The following is a 23,356-nucleotide window of genomic DNA, read 5'->3' as shown; positions in this document are numbered from 1 at the left end:
CCTACAAGGCTCAGCATATTTTACAGTGACTTGTTATATAATTGTCCAACTACAAAATTAGTTTGCCTCAAAGAGCAATGGCATAGCAGATGCTTCCTGCACACCTGGGACAACAATTTATTATAGGATGGAAGATGATGACAATCTGAGGGACAAATTCTTACCCACCATTGAACATCAACACCCCCTAATTTAGGATACACGAAGTGCTGGACCAGGTCATACGGTTAGAAAAGAGTGCATCAATGATGCACCAGGCCAATGCTCTTCCTTTGGAGAAGTGCCCAGTTCACTAGTTCAACTCCCATTCCCATCACTACTTCCCTACTCTGGAGAAGCTGTAATGAATTCCAGAAAGCAGTCCCACATACTGATTTTGCACTATTAGAAGTTGTGCAAAATACAATAATTGATTCCAGTCCTATGGGAATACACAATGAGAATTTGAGTAACACAACTACTTCACAGGATTCATCATCATATTCATTGGGATCTGGCTATATAGTTTAAACATGGTCATCCAGCCTTTGCTTAGATCTGTTACTAGTGAGGAGACTAGGACTCATAAAATGTCACCAAGAGACTAAGTGGACTCCTAAATTCCATCAGGTGAAATTAATGTAAGTGTAACTAAATAAGGAAATTGACAAAGCAGGAAGGAAGAAAGAAAGAAAAAGAAAGAAAGGAAGAAAGGAAGAAAAGAAGGAAGGAAGGAAGGAAGGAAGGAAGGAAGGAAGGAAGGAAGGAAGGACCTGTTAAGCACCTACTATATGCTGTGTACTGTACCAGGAGCTTTAAAAATATCTCATTTGATCTTAAAAATAACTCTAGGAGGTAGGTACTGTTTGTCCCCATTTTACAATTAAGGAAACTGAGGATAAATGACTTGCCCAGGGTTATACAGCTAATAAGTTATTTGAGATAGGATTTAAACACAGGTCTTCCTGAATCCAGGAACAGTGCTCTATCCACTGTACCACCTATAGCTACCTCCATGAAAGCTATTATTAAGTTTTCTCCTCTTCAGACTAAATACCCTCAATTCCTTCAACCTTTCCCCATATGGTACAATGTCAAGGACCTTCACTATCCTGAGTGCCTTCTTCTGGATGCTCCCAGTTTATCAATGACCTTCCTAAAATGTAGTACTAAAAAATGAACACAGTTCTCTAGATGTGGTCTTGCCATGGCAGAACACAGCAAGATTATCAGCTTGAACACTGATGGGAATCAAAGCACCCAGGGTCTAATACTGCCTCTAATGCTCACTATCAATGTAACCTTGGACAATTCATTTAACAGCAAGAAGGCCAGTGTCAGGAGATTTCATTGTACATAGGGAGGACTAAGGTATAAAAAGATTAGGGGTGGGGTGGGGTTGGGGAAGGTTATGGAGGGCTTCAAATGCCAAAAAGATTTTATATTCGATCCTGGATCCTGAAGATGACAGGGAGCCACTGAAATTTACTGAGCAGAGGGACGGCATCGTCAGACATGCACTTCAGAAATATCACTTTGATCGGTGGGCGGAAGAAAGATTGGCCTGGGAAGAGACACTACAGGGAGACCAACCAGTAGGTTATTGTAACAGGCCAAGCATAAGCACCAGAATGATAGCAGTGTCAGAGAAGAGAAGAGGACGTATATGAGACAAAGGTAGGAAAAACAGGACTTGACTGTATATAGTGAGTGAGAAAGATTAAGCAGTAAATGATGACACCTTGGTTGCAAGCCTGGGAGATACCATCAACCATAACAGGCAATTTAGGAAGAAAGGTGTTGTTGTTGTTTTTCCTTTGTCCTCAAAGAGAACCATGACATCAGGAAGTTGATGCCATGACATACAAGTGAACTGGATTTAAGCGAGGCAGGGCTGTGCTAAGTCACCAGCCTCACTCTGTCCTCCAGAGCCATCTGGGTCCAGTGGCCAGATATGGATCAGGATGACTGGAGGTGGCCCGCAGGAAGAAGGGAGGCTTTAGGGAAAGGTTAATAATTTCAGCTGAGTTTAGGATGTCTCTGGGACATCCAGTTGGAGACACTCAATAATTAGTTGGAGATTCAAGCTAGGAAGTCATGAGAGATGTTAGGGCTAGATAAGGATATTTGAAAATCATCAGCATAGAGTTGCGTGACCTTAGCAGGTTACTTAATCTCTCTCTCAGTCTGTCTCCTCATCTGGAAAATGAAGAGGTCAAATTAGATGGACTGTGAAGTCACTTCCCGGTCTAAATTATATGTAAATTATGACATCAAACTATTAAAGTTCTGAATATGCCTAGATGTATTATTGCATGTATGACATTTCTCCTTCTTGCCCACAAGAATAGTAAGTCAAATGCTTAGCTAAACTTTAAGCAAACTATATCTATGACATTCCCTTAATCTACTAGTAAGATCATCAATCTGAGTTATTGTTAAAGATTCTACTTTCATTATATGTCATTTTTCAGGTAAGTCATTCCATATATGTCATGTATTTGTGTGTTTGTACCTAGGTAGGAATTGGCTGGCAATACATACACTCGATAGTCTCTATTAAATCAATCTCTCTCTGTCTCATAAAATTATGTTTAGTGGCATTCAATCTATCAGGTACTCAATTAATCATTGTTAGAAAAAGACAAGATTGCTAGGTCAATCTCTAACAAATTACAGTCTTAACATACCCATCTCCATGCCTTCAAAATAGCTATTTCCCATGCCTACCATGCATTCCCACCTTATCCCCATTCAAGAGACTATCTTTTGCCTTTCTTTATATCTCTGCCACCTGACATAGTGCCTGGCACAGGGTAGACCCTTAATAAATGACTATTGACTATTCCTGCCTTTTAGAATACCTAGCTTTGGGGGCAGCTAGGTGGCACGGTGGATAGAGCACTGGTTCTGAAGTCAGAAGGACCTGAGTTCAAATCCAGCCTCAGACCAAACACTTGTCACTAACTAGCTGTGTGACCCTGGGCAAGTCACTTAACCCCAATTGCCTAAAAAAAAAAAAAAAGAAAAAAAGAATACCCAGCTTCCTTCAAGGTTCAGTTCAGGTGCTACTTTCTATCTGAACTCTTTCCTTTCCTAGTAATTTGTGTTCTCTCCCTTACAAAATCGTCTTGTATTTACTTAGCTGTGTGCATGTTATATCCCCAGTAGAATTAAAGCTATCAGAGGGCAAAGATTGTTTCATTCCTGGCCAGCATTTCCTAGCACTATACCTTACACATAGTCAGTGCTTAATAAACACTTGGATTGAGGTGAATTAAATGTAAAAAGATTCTGCCCAGCAGTAGATGCTTTATGAATGTGGGATGCAGGGCTAGAGTACATAACGTAGTATTAACTTCTCCTTTCCCCTATATGTTATGATAAAATCTGGTTATAAGAGTTAAAATGAAGCCAAAGACAACTTTGATCAACAGAGCTAGACATGAAAACATTAGGTCCAGTAGCAGGTTTTAGATGCAGGAAGAAATCAACAGAAAGGAGACATCAGAAAAGGGCAACAGGCAGCCTAGAGCATCTGTGTGGAAGAAGAAAACAGGCCAGTTCAGCCTGTGCAGTGTTGGTAAAAAGATGGGGCCGAATTGCTTGCTGATTATGTATGCACACTGAATAGAAAAGGCACCACCCTCCTTCTCCTCCTTACCCAACCAACAACCCTGTATCCACCACACACTCTCTTTCCCCACAGTAAGCCACACAGGGCCTTGTCTAAGCATGGCTAGGATGGATACAAGTGATATTTAAAAGAGTTCTCTGTGAAATATTCATTCCAACACTCACGACACTTCAAGTGTGACCTTTTTGTCAGCATCTCAGGTATGTTTGACTCCCCTTTTAACCTTATAGACTGGAGTCTCCATTCCAATCAGGTCATCTCACCTTTGATGGCTCTTGAGCAAATATCCAACTGTGCATTTTAATGACATTCCTTTTTAACAATCATGTTTAGAATAAGACATTATGTTTACTGTGCAGATTCCAGACATAGAACACCCAAAGCTGTTAACTCCACACCCCTTCCCAGTCAACAGGAGTGACATTTTAATAACATCTTTCCTTGGAAGTCTTTAAAACTAGGAGAGAGTAAAATTGGATTGGATACCCTAGGTGCTAGAAGTACCTCTTCCAAGAAATAATCAGAGAGATAAATGGTCGCAACTGTGTTTTATTTTCTAAAGAAAAAAAAAATACCAAAAGAAAGCATTTCATAGAGAGGATTGCTTGTAGGTAGGGGCGACTGGGTTACACAGTAGATAGAGTTCCAGGCCTGGAGTCAAGAAGACTCATCTTCCTGAGTTCAAATCTGTCCTCAGACATTTATTAGCTGTGTGACCCTGGACAAGTCACTTAATACCATTTGCCTCAGTTTTCTCACCTGTCAAAATGAGCTGGAGAAGAAAATGGCAAAACACCCTTTGCCAAGAAAACCCCAAATGGGTTCACAAACACAACTGAACAACAACAACAAAGAAGTTGTATGCTTAAGAACCCCCAAGGAAACAAAAATTTCCATTCTCTATTTCACAAGCTGCCACAAATGAAATGACCATTTCACTCTTTGTCATTGTGCCCTTCCCTCAATTTGTAGGACAATATTGAAATAACAAAAAGCAGCTGTCATAAACCTGTATATAGGAGTTTTATACTCAACATTATTTTTTAAGTCAAGTACAAAAACAGAAACAAAAGTCCCAAACTACTCAACTATTTCAATATTGGAAACCATCGGCTGGGGAGAGAACCTCTCTTTTCCAGCTCTGAGAAAAGCTCCTCTCACCAGAGGAAACAAATGGGGACCAAAACACTGAGAAAACTCTAGGTGGTGTCCTTGTTTCTCCCTCCACTGAGTTTCACAAACCTCCCTGATAAAATCATGCCAGTGGCTAAGAATAACGGGATCCTCATAGACAGATTGCTTAGACTGAAAAACATGCTCGGAGGCTAGAGCCCAATCCTGGCTCTGTGTCGTCACCCTCACCTCTCGGAGCTCCAGCCTCTGAGCCACGGCCTCCAGACACTCTTGCCCTGTGCTCTCCACCGACAGCGTACACTCTATCACATTGCTGTCCAGCAGGCGGATCCGGGTGACAAAGCAATTCTTGCTTAAGACATTGTAGCGCCTTGTCCGGCGAAGCTTCAGCCCAAACGGCATGGCTATGTGGCCTAAGACAGCCTCCCCCCTTATCTCCGAGTCAGCTCAGCAATCGTGTGGTTTGGGGACTTCTCTAGCTGGTCTGATCCTCCACGTATGGGAAGAGGTGTCCATACCCAACACAGCACTCCCGTGGCACAGCTACAAAGTGAAGACAAAAAGCACAGTTAAACTGGAGTAGAAGACACGTAAGTCCCCAGAAAAACAAAATAAAGACTCAAAACCAATTAAGTCCTCATAAGCTCCTTAGCCCCAAGCTATGCTGTGGGTGCTAGTGGTAGGTATAGGCAAGGACGGAAGAAAACAAAGGAGGAGAGGCTAGAAAAAGAACGTGGTAAAAGCAGGAGATACATATGACAGAGGCATGATAGGATGCCAAGCATTGAATCAGGTGCCCTTATCAATTATTACAATTTTTTGTTGTTGTTGTTGTTCAGTTATTTCAGTCATGTCCAACTCTTCATGATCCCATTGTGGGTTTTCTTGGCAAAGATATTGGAGTGGTTGACTTCTCCAACTCTTCTTACAGATGAGGAAACTGCGGCAAACAGGATTAAGTGACTTGCCCAGGGTCACACAACTAGTAAGTGTCTGAGGCCAGCTTTGAACTCAGGAAGATGAGTCTTCCTGACCAGGCTGAACACTCTATCCAATGCTTTTACACCTTTATCATTTGTCATTTTTTGTTGTTGTTGCTGCTATCATTCCAGACCTATAATATCAATACTATAGGAGCATTTCTGATATACAAAATCCTTCCACGAATGCATGCATCAGCAACTTCTTCATAATAGTTTTGAGGGAATTACAAAGGCCAGTGACTTATCCATTATCACACAATTAATGTGGCAGAGCCAGAACTCAGACCTACTTGAATCCTACTCCAAAACCAACCTTCTATCCATGGTGCCTCTCTCCTGCCTACCGCTACTTCTGAAATCCACATACCTTTATGAGAAGTGCAGAGGTAGTAGTAGTAGTAATAGTAGTAGTAGTACTACCACTACAATTATTTTCTCACGTGATCCTCACAACATCCCTAGGGGATATGTGCTATTATTATCATCATTTTACAGATAATAGTAGCTAATGTTTACATAGTTCTTACTATGTAACAAGCACCATGCTAAGCATTTTCTAATAATTAACTCATTTGAACTTTTTTTGTTGTTGTTGGTAAGGCAAGGGGGTGAAGACTTGCCCAGGGTCATGCAGCTAGTAAGTGTCAAGTGTCTGAGGCCAGATCTGAACCTAGGTCTTCCTGAATCCAGGGCCACTGCTCTATCCACTGCACCATCTAGCTATCCCTAATATCATTATTATAATTTCTTTTTTTTTTTAAAGGCAATTGGGGTTAAGTGACTTGCCCAGGATCACACAGCTAGTAAGTATCAAGTGTCTGAGGCTGGATTTGAACTCAGGTCCTGCTGAATCCACCACACCACTGAGCTGCCATATAATTGTGATATTTGACCCTCTTTAGGCATTTTGTTGTTGTTCTGTCGTTTCCTACTTTTTGTGACCCCATTTGGGGTTAACTCATTTGATTCCCTACAACAACCCTGGGAGGTATTATTACCTCCATTTACAGATATGGAAACTGAGGCAAACAGAAGTAAAATGACTTGCCCTGGGTCACATAGTTAGTAAGTATCTGAAGCCAGATTTGAAGTTGGGTCTCCCTAACTCCTGGCCTAGCACTCTATCCACTGTACTACCTAGTATATGTAAGAAGTTTTGAATAAATGCTTTTGCATTTGCCTTCATAATTTAAAGTGGCCGGCAATAAGTTTTTTAGGCTGTTCTATAGAATGAAGTAAAAGAAGCAAAAGGGAGCTACAGTGATATAAAAATTTAGAGACAAAATTGGAAATAGTTCCTCTCCTTCCTCTTTCTTCACTCTATTGTGTTTAAAGAGCCAGGCTTTGTCCAATCCATCATAATATACTACTAGTCTTCACAACTACTTTCAAAAGGAAAAAACACACACACACACACACACACACACACGCACACATGCATATCTACAAAAATATGCATACGCATATTCTCAAAAGGATCTATGATCTCATTAATTTGGGAGTTCCTTCAAACAAAGCATATCACAACTTATCCACTCCTATCTCTCCTGTGTAACTATTGTCCATCTCTTACCAAAAGTTTGTCAAAGCGCATCAACTCAACGTGACTTGCTTCACCTTCTCCAAATTTTGAGGGCACCAGTGGAGCACTCTGGTTGCCCACCTTTCATCCTTCACTCAAGCTATTCACAACTCTATTTGTGTGAATATGTATGTTTTCACGTACACATATATATATACACATGTATACATATGTATATATCTCAAACATGTATGTTTTCCCACTCTAATTCACATTTCACTCACCTACCAAAATAAACTTCCTAATACACAAATCAGTCCTTTCCATTATTCAAAAGCCTTTACTGGCACCCATCTTGCCTCTAGGAAAAAAAAATACAAACTCCATAATGTGGCATTTGAGGCCCTCTACAATCTATCCTCAAAATATCTTTCTATATTACTTCACATTCCTCCCCTTAACACGTGGAACATTCAAACCAATATGGACAACCAGCTCTTTGTTCATCTCAGTGAGTATTTTTCTACCTATCTGTGTACTCACATAGAGCGTTTTGTGTACCTGGAACACATTCCCTCCTCATCTCTGTTTATTATTCCTTTCTTCCTGTAAAAGCCAGTTCAGATGCTACTTCCTTCATGAAGCCAACCCCTTCCCCCCACCCCCTCTTTCCAAAAGTTATTTTCTTCCTCAGTTTTTATTGAACAATTTAATTTATAAATTCCCTTCATTTTCAAACACATCCCTCTTACTATCTCTACTCAGAGAGCCATCCTTTGTAACAAGGATCAATAAGATGGGGGTGCAGTGCGGGGAGTAGTTCCAACAAAATTAACTAGTAACATCAATCTTATTTGTGTCCACACCCTATCTTCTCTCTGCCCTTCTCCTGAGCTTTAGTTCCATGAAGGCAGACAGACAATTTTTGCAATCCCTTAGACCTATGCACATAGGAGGTACTTAATAAATGTTTACTGAATAATTAACTTGAATTGGCCAATGGAATGGATGGGGGTAAAGACATTTAATTATACTGACCTGGCTTTTTCTCCTTTTCTAAAAAACAAAAAAAAAAATGGAGAAACAACACAGATTCTTCAATCCATTTAAAAATATTGCTTTTTTTTTCCTTTTCAGCAAATGCTTTAAACAACTAAATACTGAAAACTGCTGTCATAGTCCCTCTCTTTCAACATATTTAACCTCAAAACTTTGTTATCTTGGGGCAGCTAGGTGGCGCAGTGCATAGAGCGCTGGCCCTGCAGTCAGGAGGACCTAAGTTCAAATCCGACCTCAGACACATAACACTCAGTAGCTGTGTGGCTCTGGGCAAGTCACTTAATCCCAATTGCCTCACTTAAAAAAAATAAAAAAAAACTTTGTTACCTAGTTTTATGGATAGCCTGATGGCTGTTCAAGAGTAAAATGTCAAGATGAATCCCAGTTCTGTTACTTATCAGCAGTGTGACCTTAAGGAAACCACTTAGCCTCTTTAGGGCTCAGTCTCCTCATCTATAAAATGGGATGGAGAGTAGATTAGATAGTTTCTACAATCCCTTCCAGTACAATCTATGATCCTATGTCTATTTATTCACATTTAGGTGCTACGATCCTATGGTTCTGACCAAGTTGTCAGAGCAACTACAAGAAGAAACAACAACAAAGACCCAGTACCATCCAGCCCTGAGCCAATAACTCTATAACTGCATGGCTCAGTAACCTCCCTAGAAGACTGAAATGTTCTGACAGCTCTTCTAGTCAGCCTTCCGTACTGCATGAGGCTCACTCTCCTCTCACTCTCAGCCTTTCCTAATTGCCCCCCAATGATAGCAATGACCTATGTCATTATGGAGCCACCCTGTTTTCCAGATCCCTCATCCCAGTACAGAGAATTTTTCTCCCTTGCCTCATGCCCCAGAGATACACAGATATGAATAGCAAACCCTTATAGGCATTTTTGAATGAATAAATAAAAGCTTTTCAATAATGTTGATGGATTCCTCCATGCCAGCACTGCAGGCCTTGATAGAGGTTGTCAGGGTACTATCATACAACACTTCAAAACACTACCCTGGACTGCCATACCATTTTCTCATGCTAGCCCATAGCACATTCCTTCATATGACAGGTTATTTTTTTTTTGATGGTTTAAAACATGGATGCTAGAGCACATGACTTGATTAAATAACAGCCTGAAAGGCATTACCATTTCTTAAGCACTTTATGTTGGCAGATCTTTATGTTTACCTACAAGGTAGACTTGCATTGCTTATCCTTAGATTACACATTGAAGATCTATGGAAGGAATCCAGAATGGAAAGACCCACCCAAAGTTCCATAATCAGCAGCTGAGCCTGAAGTCAAACTCACAGTCTGAGTGCTTTAGTCTGAGGCAACTAGGTGGCAAAGTGGATAGAACACTGAGCTTGGAGTCAAGAAGACCTGAATTCAAAAATGTGCTTAGCCACTTACTAGCTGTGTGACCTTGGGCAAGTCATTTCATTTCTGTTTTGCCTCAGTTTACTCATCTATAAGAAGGGCACTATAATAAATGGCACAGTAGATAGAGTGCCAAGATTGGAGTCAGGAAAATTCATCTTCCTGAGTTCAAATCTGGCCTCAGACACTTCCTACCTGTGTGATCACAGGCAAGTTACTTAACCTTATTTGCCTCAGTTTCCTCATCTGTAAAATGAACAGGAGAAGGAAATGGTAAACCATCCAGTATCCTTGCCAAGAAAAGCCCAAACAAAGAGTCAGACACATCTGAACAATAACAAAAACCTCCTCAGTTATTGTGAGGATCAAATAAGATAATAATTATAAAATGCTTAGCACAGGTCTTACTACATAGTAGCCACCATATAAATGCTAGCTATTATTATCCATTAAACTGTATGCTCCTTGAGAGAAGGGATTGTCTTTTACCTTATACTATACCTCTAGAATTTAGCACAATACATACGGAACAGTAGGCACTTAATAATTGTTTATTGGCTGACTAGCATGAATTAATTCAGTTGGTTATGGCAGAAGATCTCAAACTTTTCGATATCACGACTTCATACTCTTAAAAATTACTGAGGATCCCAAAGAGTTTTTGTTTATGTGGTCTATATCAATTGATATTTACCATATTAAGAATTAAAATGTCTTATTATTATTATGAAAATAATTTTGACCAGAGAAACCTCCTGAGTGTCAGTACCTCCCCCTCTTTGTGGTCCCCCAAACAATGCCTTGAGAACTGCTGAATTATGGGATGGTGTTCAGAAGGAGGGCCAGGCGCCCCCCACTCAATTTCAATACTTCAATACTAGCTTCCAGCAAAAAAAAAAAATTCCCTCTATGACACATAAGCTTTAGCCCTAACCCTAGCATACTATCACATATATTGATGTGCCCCACCAAGCTGTCACACACACACACACACACACACACACACACACAGAATATTTTGAATAGCTTACATACCTAACCTCCCAATCCCACTTTAAAAAAAAAAATCAGTCTAAAGGGTAAACACCATTGATATATTGATGGTGGATGAGGAATATCATCTTTAAAATCCACAATGGCACATAGTTCTCACAACATCTCTCTTAGAAATACCCAGCCATCTGGTTTTAATTTTAGATATATGATCTATGGAGAGAATCAACACGTGACAGGGGCGAATGTGTATTTTTAAACTTCTCTGAATAAGGCTGCTGAACCTGCACAAATACACAGTTCCATTGCTAAGTTTTTCAAACCAAGAGAATGCAAAGTCCAGGGCACTTTCAACAGACACAGGCTCGTTGGAGTTCTATCTACAGGATCCTGGAAGACATATCAAAGACGCTGCTTAAATGACCCCTAGGCACAGGTAGGATGACAACTAAATCAGAAGGCAAATAACCTGTCTGGACCTTTGCCTCCTTACCTAGAAATTAAGGAGTAGGACTAAGTGATCGCTAAAGGGCTTTCCAGTTCTAAATTGCTATAATTTTATGAAATACCTATCCCTATTTTTAAGCTCTCCCGTGAAGATTTCATAGCCTCCATTATTTTATGCAATTTCATTATGAACTACACTCACTACACATAATGTCCACTCTCATAACTAGCCATATATATGCATATGTGTGTGTGTATTAATTCTATCCTCAGAAAAAACATATCAGTTAGTATAACTTTTTATCTACCTGAAGTACGGGTTATAAATATACCTCTACAGGAAAAGAAAATGACCACAATGCCAACTTAAAGGGCCCTGTCATCTTTCTTTGGGTAAGCTTTAAAAAAAATGGTTGTACTAAAGCAATGAAAGCACCAGGGGAAAATACAAGACAGATCAAGTGTAAAAGTGCACCAGGTTTCCACTGAACCGCGTCCATAAGCATCCCTTATCACCAAAGCACAGACGCTTGCTTTTATAGTTAAAGAGCACACAAACAGGATGAGTTATATGATTAGGAGCTAATCGTGGACAGGTAAGAGGTTATACACCTTTTAAAAACTTCACTGAATATATGTTTTGATTTGTTTTGGGACCAGATTTCATTCATGTTGGGAACTCACAGTAAGGAATATCCTTTACCAATGCACGCCAGTACCCTCTCTTTAACTTAGAGTCTAAGAGAATGACTTATGCAGAGTCACAGAGCCAACATGGATCACAGGTAGGTCCAGAAATCATGTGTTCTTGAATCCATAGCTATCTACTATGCCAATATGGTTTCAGGTGTACCTTTATCAGGGGAAAAATGGTCCAAGATTGCCTTTTACATCTTAGGACCCTTCTTATGATTGTAAGAGAAGGCAGGGATTTTCAGTGGAACTCTGATGAGTTTTCCAAAACTGACTCTAAGCATTAGAGACTTGGCCAATCCTGGTTCTTCAAGACAGATAGCTAAAAGGTTAATGGAAGAAAGTGGAGCTTCCATTTCATTTAACAAATATTTATTAGCTACGTTCATGGCATTATGCTAGGCTAGGTATTACTCTTTCTCTCTCTCTCCCTCCCTCTTTCTCTCTCTCTCCCATCAAGAAATGGTTTTAAGCCAAGAACTTCATTGGTATGTCTAGGCAAGTAGACTCATAAGGGGTGACATGAGGTTTTATATCAAAGATGTTATGAAAGCAGAATCAGCAGAGCTTGGCAACTAATCAGATGTAGGGAGCAAAGGAGAAAGAAGAATTAAGATGTATGGGGTGAAGGTGAGAGAAGAATCAAGGAAAAAGCTAGCTTACAAATGTTATAAACATGGAGGGCTGGGAGGATGGGATTACCTCAACAGAAATAGATAAGTTTGGAGGAAAAGAAGGTTTGTGGATTTTTTGTTTGTTTCTTTTGGTTTGTTTGGGTAGGGGAGCAGAGAGAGATAAAAAGTGAGTAACATTCTAATTATATTCAATTTTAAAAGTTAGGTAGATATGTCTAGTAGACATTTAGAGACTGGAATCCAAGAAACAGATTAGGGTTCGGTGAATATATTTATTCACACACACACACACACACTCTCTCTCTCTCTCCCTCTCTCTCTCTCTCTCACACACACACACACACACATTTAGGAATTATCCAAATAGACATGATCACTGAACCGATGGAAATGGCAGATGAGATTCCAAAAAGTCTAATGTAGCTATAGATGAGACCTCAAAGGACATCCACACTTGAGATGCATGATGCTCCAGAGCAAAGGAAACTGAGAAGGAACAGTCAGACAGATAGGAAGAAATCAAGAAATAATTAGTGTCCCAGAAGCCCAGAAGAATAGAAAGTAATAAAGGGTATCAAAACCAGAGAGGACAAGGAAGGTGTGGACCATTAAGAAACCACAGAACTGAGGAGTCAGGAGGTCATTAGTGGTGGTTAAGAGGGTAATTTCAGTATAGTAGTTGCCTCAGAAGCCAGATTTATGAGATTGAGATAATAGTAGTAGATAGTAGATAGTAGATAATATGAAATTGGAACCAGACATGTTTGTAGACCCAACTGAAGGATCCAGTGATTAGGGATGTCATATTCCTGTTACAATTATTCATGTGTTCATCCCAGAATCTCAGACTTGGATGGGAACCTGACAGAGAGAAAGAAAGAGAGAGAGAATAATCAATAGGACAGGGTAGATCCTCAAGAAGGAAGAGAGTGCTCCTGTTCATCGTGACTTCCCAAGTTGGCAAAACAGAATGCTGCCTCATAAAATAGCAATTTTCATTATTTCCTGGGCTCATTTATTTTTCCCAAATGTGCTATGAGAAAGTAGGCTGATAATAGAGGAAAGTAAGGATTTTTATAACCCCAAAAAAAGACACCTTTTGCTAATTTAGACAGTTCTTTCAATGTCATAGGAAAGAAAGGAAACTATCCTCCCTTGAAAACAGGAAAATCGTATCAGCCAAGTACTCAACAATCCACTAAACTGAATTACCTCAGCCTTATCGTGGACATGCTACTAGGTAACAAGACAAAATAACAATAACAACAACAAAAGACACCAAAATGCAACCCATTTGGTTTTTCCCAGGGAAATGCACTTGGAAGTTAAATAGCTACATTTCAGTTTTTGGTTTTGGTTTTTTTCATCCCCCTCCCCTTGCCCCCGCCCCTCGGCCAGTGGTTTGTTGCTATTCTTGTTTCCCTTAAGTTAAGGCCCAAAAGCCTTATCCCAAAGCAGCTAATTGCTGTTCAGCAGAATCCTCTATTTACCAACAGTCTCTGGACTTTTTCCAGTATGTTCTATTACTATAGGTCTTGAGCACACCTCACAGAACTATTCAGCCCGCATCTGGATATGAGAAGGGAAAATGGAGGTGACTTGTCCCTCCTGCGTGTAAACCCGTATGTGAACACTCTGTGGGTCTGGAAAATGTTTGAGCCGTAAAATTATTTTGTGGGGAAGTCACATCCTAGGATGTTGGGTGGGTTTTGTATTAATTATGCTACATTTTAAAAGGAAATAAAGGTGAAAACAAAGTACTGTTCCTGTGAAAGGCTTAAAATACCAACACAACTTTGACTGCTGAAGAAAAGGATGTGTGTGTATGTACCACACACATATATGTATGTGCTTATATTATATATGTATGTATAGAGAAAATTTATGTGTATACATATGTATGTATAGATATATATTCACAGCCATCACTTTTTTGTCATTAACCCTTTTTTCTCTTCTTTCCCACCTGATATTCATAATTCCATGATGAAAAGAGGAAGACAATGAGAAATACATTTTCCATCTATCATAACCCATGGTATAGTAGATAGAATACTGGATTCAGAGGCAGGAAGACCTGAGTTAAAATCCTGCCTCAGACATTCACTAGCCATGAGATCCTGACAAGTCATTTAACTTCTCTCAGTCTCAGTTTCCTCCTCTATAAAATGGGGATCATAATAGTACCTACCTCCTAGAATTGTTGGGAGGGCAAAATCAGATATTTGTATAGCACTTTACATATTGTAAAGTGTTATATAAATGCTAGCTTTATTGAGTTTTTTTTTACCATACTTTCACCTTCCTCATCATTTTTGTTTACTAAAAAATATTAAGTTAGAAAAGAAAAATTCCTTCCAGAGTATCCAAATATCTCACCAGGTGGTACAGTAGATAGAGTACTGGGCCTGGAGTCAGGAAACCCTGAGCTCCAATACAGCCTCAGACACTTACTAGGTATGTGACCCTGGGCAAGTCACTTTGCCTCTGTTTGCCTCAGTTTCCTCATCTGTAAAATACCTCCCACGGTTGTCGTAAGGATCAAATGAGATAATTTTTGTGAAGTTCTTAGCACAGTGCTTCCCATGTAGTACACATAATATATGTATAAATGTTAGCTATTATTATTATTATTACTTATCCTTATGGCTACCATCTCTCAATCTCGTTTATTCAGAACACTGCCAAGAATCAGGAAGGTAGAAAAACAAAACAAAATAAAAATAAAAACAAAAAACCTTTGAGCAGCCAAAACAGAAGACACAAATTATAAGTGCTAAAAGCTGATGATATACTTTTCTCACAAGAATGCCTCGTTCCAAGCCTATTAATTCTTACTTTATAGTATGTAGCCAATCAGAAAACAAAACAAACTAGAAAATGAGAGGACAGTTATCATAGGCAGGATACCAACCAGTGAACAATGCTGACTTCCACCAAGAGAAGAGAAAAAAAAGTGATATGCAGATACAACAATAGAAGTATTTTGAAACCTTTTAGTCTAGGGGCAAAGAGTTCCACATCTCAACAGACCCTGAGGGTCTACTGGTGTTCATAATGATTATCCTGAGTCATCAAGCAAAGGTTAAATGATGTTCAGAATATTGTGTACAGGAAATATTTCCATCCAAAATAGTTAAAATAACATTTGGATTCTTAAAGAAGCAAAACCTCAGCTACTTGGAAGAATTGGCTATCCTGATTTCTCTTAGACTTCCAGAAAGCAGAGACTTTCTTGTACCAAGAGTTACACAATATGAAATATTTTGTCCTTAATTATCCCTTTTACCTGAGTTTGAGATACTATAAGATTAATACATTGAGATGAATGAATACAAATGATCTTTCTAAACTACCCAAAACCTGTCCCACAAGATAGGTGACAAAAAAGAAAACTCTTGCAAATTAGAAGCAGCCACTAGGGGAAGAAAGAAGACTCAGTCTCTCCTCACTCATCTTCTCCTACCCCAAATCAAGCAGTCAGTAAGCATTTATTAAGCACCAACTATATGGCCTGACAAATATAAAATGCGATACTTCCCCACTGTCAAGGTGCTAACATTCTACTGAGGGGTGGAGCAGGGTGGGAGGAGGGAGATCAGGGTTCAAGTAAATATACGATATGTACAGGAAGGCAGTTTGATTTCCACTGAGATATTCTGGCCCTTTCATTTTTAAAGTTCTCTTTTAAGAAGAATTCAGGAAAAGTTATCTTTGGTAGAAAGACATGTATTAGGATAAAATGCAGGTTTCCTAGAATGTTAGATGCTGAAATCCAAAGACTATAAAAGTCCCCATGTAAAAGCATGGACTCCTTCCTCTCCAACTTGCACAACTGATCCTATCTGAAAAATATTTGAAACTCTTCCCCTTCTCAAATAAGCCTAGCTCTGTCTATTCATGCCAGGAATGCTTTGCCCTGGGAGACTCCACCTTCCTTTGGTAGATGGAAGATTCTGCAACTGGGTCCACCCACTCTTTATATAGTCACTGCTTCCTCCCACAGTGATGCTATCAGTGTTGAGATAGTAAGATGGGGTTAAGCATGTTCAAAAGGATAACACATTCAAAACTTGACCAAAACCCTTATTTTATAGAGAAGTTAATTGGGGCCCAAAGACTTGCCCCAAAAGGAAGGAAGTGGCACAGTTTGGATTTCAACCTGGATTCCCTGATTCTAAATCCAGTCTTTCTTCTACTACACAATGCTACTGAGAAATCCCCTGGGAAAAGTCACAGGATACGGGGCAGCTAGGTGGCGCAGTGGATAGAGCAACAGCTCCTGAAGTCAGGAGGACCTGAGTTCAAATCCAGCCTCAGACCAAACACTTGACACAGTCTAGCTGTGTGACCTTGGGCAAGTCACTTAACCCCAATTGCTTCACCAAAAAAAAAAAAGAAAAAAAAGAAAGAAAAGTCACAGGACACTGAGAAAATAGTATCAAAGCTCTTTGAATTACCTAGGTGGGATTTCAGTCACAAAATCTGTAGGCACCCTAAACTACACTGATTGTTATTTTTCTCTCCTGGCCCTATTCCTGACTTTTTCTGACTTTCCTTTCCCCTTCCATTTCCCTTCAAAACTGAGATGCTAGCTCATCCTGGAACTTCCCTGAGTACCATCAGTCTCTTTGCCCTGGAATAGCCTCCCACCTGCCATGACCCATTCTCCTTGATATATTCCTCCCCAAGACTACACCACCCCTTCTCTCAAGGGTGAATTCCTCTGGGAGCCTCCATTTTGTAAAAGGGCCCAGGCCCAGCTGCCCTCATTCTCCTCCAGGCTTTCCTGTCTCTGACTTTCTCAGGACTTCAAAGCCATGCCCCCAACAGGGTACCTCCATTCTCCTCCCCCTGGCCCTCCCTTTTCATTTCCCTTTTTATCACTGTCTTCCCCCCTATTAAAACTTTAAGTTCCTTGAGGAAGAGAACAATCTTTTTTGGTTTTTCTTGTTTTTGTATCTCCAGCACTTAGCACAGTAGTTAACACATAGTAAACAATTAATAAATGCTTGTTACCTTCCTTGCTTCCTTCTGAATGTGACCACTATTCATAAAAGGAATTTAATAAGACAACATGCAACATGGCCAAACAGATGATGGGTCAGCCTTAAAGTCAGGAACACTTCAGTTTAAGACTTCCTTCTGACACATACTAGATGTGCAATCTCTCTAAAGCAGGTCATTTAATCTCTCAGGAACCCAAGAAACTCAGACTTTAACATATTCCAAATGAGTTGTTCTGTCCATGTTACTTCTCTTATTTAATCCACTCCAGTGGCTTCCTACTACCTTCAGGATGAAATATAAAATCCTCCACTTGGCTTTTCAAACCCTTCATAACCTAGCCTCTTCCTACTTTTCCATTCTTCTTACACTTCCTCCTCCATCTTGTCCTCTTCGAACAAGAAACACTGACCTCTTTGACATTTCTCACACCAGACACTCCAGCTACTGATTAGAGGCATTTTCATTGGCTAGCTCCATGCCAGGAATTTTCTCCCAGCTCAATCTCCCCTTCCTTCAAGTCTCAACTGAAGTCTCATCCTCGATAAGAAGCTTTTCCCAATATTCCTTAATTGTAATATCTATTCTCTGAAATCGTGTCCTATAAATATATATGTGACTACACACACATGTCTATATAGGCACATGTGTGTATATACACATATTGTGTGTACATATATAGACACACGTGTGTATATATACACACACATACACACACACACACACACACACACACACACACACACACACATATATATATATATATATATATATATATATATATTGTTTGTACATAGCTACTTGCATGTGGTCTCCATAGACTGTGAGCTCCTTTAGTGCAGGGACTGGCTTGCCATATTGTTTTGGTTTGGGTTTTTTTCGTTTGTTTATTTTGCTTTGTTTTGGTTTTTTTGCTTTCTTTGTTATCCCAGTGCTTTAGTGTCTGATGTGTAGCAGGTTCTTAGGAACTGCTTGTTAATGACTCACCTGAATCAGGAGTTCCCTATAGCAATGAAATCACAGGTAATGACTACCCCCCTCCCCGCCCCCACACAAAAAGCATAACAATCGTCAGTAATAATCCAACTATGAGCCTATATCCAGTCTCCGCTTCCTTTCTTCACACAGAGTGGGTATTTTGAAACACCACAGGGAACAAAGGAAGGCAATTCTACCTAAGTCGAGTAGATGAACTTCACTCCCATCCGCCCCCGCTGCCCCCCTCCCACTCTGAGAGACAGGGAAAGGGAACAAGCATTTGTTGTATACTATAAATGCTTTACAAATATTGTCTCATTTGATCCTCACAATAACCTGTAGGTGTTATTATTGCCTCTTTTTTACAGTTGAGGTTAACTGACTTGACCAAAGTCATACAGTCACTAAGTGTCTGAGGTCATATTTGAACTCCTATCCTCTTGACTTCAGACCCAATAGTCTACCCACTGATCCACTTAGCTGCCTCATGCTTTCCACAAAGAGTGGAAAGAGTGCTAGATTTGGCAGCAGAGGTCCTTGTTCTAGTTATGCCACTTAAGGACTTGGACAAGTTGCTTTGCCTGTGTGGACCTCAGTTCCTTCATCTGTAAAATGAGTATGTTTGTAGTCCCTGATACCTCTAAATCCATGATCACCTATGACTCCTATTCAATAAGCACAGCAGCAATATTGAGAGTAGAGCAGGCAGCCCCTTTTCCTGCCTAGGTAGGTAATCATTCAATGAGCATTTATTAAGCACCTATTTGGTACCAAGCACTGTGCTAAAAGCTAAGATTACAAAGAAAAGCAAAAACAGTCCCTGCCCTCAAGAAGCTCACATTGTAAAGGCAGTTGCCTTGTTTGACGCAGTAAATGGCTCTAAGTGGGAAAGACCCAGCCTAGACCATATCCAAAGTTCTCTCTCTCTTTCCTATGTACAAACCATAAAAAGACAAACATAAAAGCACCTGGAGAGTCCAAATCTGCCTCCAGGCACCAGACAAGATCGCCAAGGCAAAAGACTTAACAGACCACATACCACAGACCACACCTGCTTCCAGGTAAATCAACAAAGAGCACCTTTAATTCTCTCTCTGTTTCACAAAATAGGAGAAGGTGGAGTTGGGTGATCTGTTCAAAGTGAAGAAATACAGGATAAAAGGGAGAAAAACTCAGAGACTGCTTCACAAAGACTTTCCATTTACTCCTCCACAAATGTGAGTTTCTAGCACTAAAGGCTCCAGGGACCAAAGCATACTCTCTCCTCTGTCTTCTTTTTCTGCAGAGTAGGAGCCTCACTTAGACAAGAGCACATCCTGACTTGGCATACTGGACCACCTGGAGACTGAATGAAAACAAGCAATGGTCTTGGAACAAACTCTAAAAATCTAAACTAAGTAAAAAACTCTGTACCAGGTCAAAGGATCACAGGTCCAGAGCTGTAAGAGAACACAGCCACTATCTAGAACAACCCTCTCATTTCACTGATAAGGAAACTGAGGTCCAGGGAGTTAAGTGAGGTTAAAGCACCCTGAGGGAGAGAAAGGGGTAGCATGTGCCAGTCAAAGCACCACCACCATCTTGTTTGTGCATACTTGTTTGCATGTAGCACCTCAATTAGCCTGTGAACTCCTTGAGAGTGTGGGCTGTCTTTCACCTATCTTTGTATACTCTGCATTTATCACACAGTGCCTGGCACATAGATGTTTAACTAATGTTTGTTGGCTTGACCACTGTCTCCCTTTAGGCCTTGATCAAAAGAGCCCATGACCTGAATGTAAGAGCCTTAAGACTAGTAATGCACCCCAGACCACCAGTTCTGTTTCTAGCCCGACCCCTGCAGCTATCACCTGGGGAAGCAGTTCCTATAGAGAAGGGACCAGGAATAGCAACCAAATGCCAACTACCTGCCATTTATGGGGCAAGAAAGAGAGGCTAGCTGAAATAGCAAGGCAACCTAAAAAAAGACAAGAGGTGGCATATGCCAAAAAAGTCAAACTACCCTGACCACGATGGCCCATCAGAACCCAACAGGGTTAGTCAAGGACCCAGAGCCCAAAAGGCCCAGCAGGGCAACATTACCACCACCACCAGTCCTACATCAGGCCCAGACCCCCATAGTCATCATCATGAATAGCTTAGCAACTGATTCTGCAGCCCCACCACCTCAGTAGATCCAGCTACTGAAGTCCCAGAAAAGAAAATTCTTGCCACAAATTCCTTGGCATTGTCAAATGCTTTCATATCAAAAACTGATATGATTCTATCAGGGGAAATGACATTAAAGAAAATGCCTTACCATCAATCTTGCCTCTATAGCTAAAGGACCATGGGACCTTTCTATTTGACTGGCAACTAAAAAAAAACACTGTGCGTGTTCTCTCCTTCATTAGAATGTGAGTTGCTTAAGAGCAGAGATTGTTTTCTCTACTTGTTATCTCTAGTGCTTTGCACATTGTGTTTAATAAGTGTTTGGTGTTTAATGAGTGTTTAAATAGTATATAGTAAGTGTTTAATAAATGTTTTCATTAGATGGTGTCAATGCCTTGCCCAAGGCCCCACAGGTGAGAAAAGGCAAAGCTGTTATTTAAACCTAAGACCTCCAAATTCCAGGTTTAGTGTTCATTGTACTGCATCACAGTTCTCTTTTCTATTCCTTCCCAAAGTCAAGTCAATAAGCATTTATGAAGCACCACGTATGTGTCAAGGACTATAATAAGTATTAGGGAAACAAAACAACAGTCTTCTTCGAATAAGCATGACCTTAAACTCCAACAACAACATATATTTTCATCTCTTTTTGTAGAGAGATACGGAAAACGGAGGCCAGAAGGAATATAGGCAGAGTTTTCAAGGAACCTAAAATGAGACTAGATAACTGCTAACCTGCCTTACAGCAACCCGGTTAGTCTATTAGGAGTGAGCCTTAAAAAAAAAAAGGTGAAGACTTCATAAAGCATAAGGAATCTAAGCATAAAGGAAGGACAAGTGAATACAAGCCTTCCTTCTAAATCAAGATGAGCAGTTCCATATCAGCTTCTGATAATGTAATGGTACCATGTGAGTTGTGTTTTTTTTAGAAGTGTTATGAACAGGTAATGCAATCATTCCTCCAAAGCCAAGCAGTTGAATCAGAAGTAAAAAGGAATGAAAACAGGTAAGAACTCGTGCCAGCTGTTAAAAGTGTTGTGTAATCTGAACTGATGCAATGAAATATTAATTACTATGCAGGAACATAAAACTTCCAAAGAGGAATGGCTAGGCTACTCAAGTGAAGGTGTGGACCCACATGCGCGTGTGTCTACACACACACACATACACACACACACACACACACACACACACACACACACCACATTACAACCTGCTATTCCTTTTGTTTTACATCACAATCATTTCTGGGTAATACAACCACCAGAATCAGTGAGCCTTCCCTTTCAACAATGAAAAATAGCCAAGCCAAGCCAAAGAATGACCATATCAAACAGAAAATGCAAAATTCAATAGTCCATGGCAGTCATCTCTCTTCTCTCTAAAGAAAGGAGATAGATGCATTCTTTCATCTCTTCTTTAGTGCAAATCTTGGGTATAATATCTAAATCATACTTGTTTCTTTCATTTACAAGGTTGTAGTCATTGCATATACTCTTTTCCTGTTTATTAAGTGGCCTCAAGGGGTCAGCTAGATGACACAGAGGATACAGCACAGGCCCTGAAGTCAGGAGGACCTGAGTTCAAATCGAGCCTGAGACGCATAACACTCACTAGCTGTGTGATCTGAGCAAGTCACTTAACTCCAATTGCCTCAAAAAAAATAAAATAAAATAAGTGGCATCAGTTCATACAAGCAGTCCCATGTTCTTCTGAATTCCACATTTCAGTTACATATCTTTCCATGTCTCATCTAGTATAAGTATTATTTAAAAAAAAAAAAAGATTTCTCTCCTCAACATCATTCCCCATAATGAGTAGTGACCTCCAAATTGAAGATTTTCTGAGAAGCTTGAACCCCAGTTGAACAAATCTAGTTTTTCCATATTGTTCTCTGCTTGCAAAGGGGGAAATATAAACTACAATTGTGCATGGTGTGGGCACCTTTAAGGACAGGAGGCCAAATGTCAAGTGCCTTCAGTTCTTATAGTGTTCTTATAACAACAAATTAACTTTAATAGGGTACATTCTCTGGCATAGTGGACAAAGAGCTGGATTTAGGACTTAGGAAAACCTGGGTTCAAATACTGCCTCAGGAGCTTATTAACTGTTTGACTAAGGCCAAGTTATTTAACCTTTCTGTGTTTCAGTTCCCTCATCTATAAAATGAAGAGTTTGGACTCAATCACTTCCAAGGTCCCTTTCAGCTCTAAATCTATGATCCAAATACCCTCTTAAACACAAAGACCATCTAGAGCAGGGGTCTTTAACCTGAGTCCATGAACTTGGATTTGTTTTTTGTTTTTACATGTTGATAACTGTATTTCAATACAATGGGCTTCCTTTGTCATTTTATGTGTTTTATTTTATGCATTTAAAAACATTCTTCTGAAAGGGAGGTCCAAAGGCTTCACCAAAATGTCAAAAGGGTTCATGACGAAAAAAGTCTTAAGAACTCCTACCTCAGACCAACCCCATAATTGATGAATGAACGCCCTCCACAACATGACCAAGAAGTGGTCATTGGATCTTTTCTTGGAAACCTCAATTAACAGAACATATCCCTTCATGAAGCAGCCTGTTTTCTTACTGGGCCACATTCAAAAAGCATAATTAAATTAGATTCCTTTGTTCTTTGGTAACGCTTATGAAAACTATGGGGAAGGGGGAGCCAAGATAGCAGAATAGCAGGAAGTATAGAAAGCTTCTCTCACACACACACACACACACACACACACACACACACACACACACACAC

The 23,356-nt window shown here is 40.0% G+C and overlaps 1 protein-coding gene across 1 annotated transcript in view; it reads right to left on the bottom strand.

Annotated features, from left to right (window-relative positions):
* The window catches only part of PTPN14 (protein tyrosine phosphatase, non-receptor type 14), a 242,120-nt gene that overhangs the window by 121,372 nt on the left and 97,392 nt on the right, over window positions 1-23,356 (bottom strand). The window contains exon 2 of the mRNA XM_027871866.1: window positions 4,979-5,293. Coding sequence (XP_027727667.1) covers window positions 4,979-5,152 — 174 coding nt within the window. The 5' untranslated portion in view covers window positions 5,153-5,293. The remainder of the gene's footprint in view (window positions 1-4,978; window positions 5,294-23,356) is intronic.

Source organism: Vombatus ursinus, unplaced genomic scaffold (assembly GCF_900497805.2).
Source record: "Vombatus ursinus unplaced genomic scaffold, bare-nosed wombat genome assembly UNPS02014798.1, whole genome shotgun sequence".
Lineage (NCBI taxonomy): Eukaryota > Metazoa > Chordata > Mammalia > Diprotodontia > Vombatidae > Vombatus > Vombatus ursinus.
The sequence above is the reverse complement of the archived record's forward strand: the minus strand, read 5'-3'. Positions and strand labels throughout refer to the sequence as shown.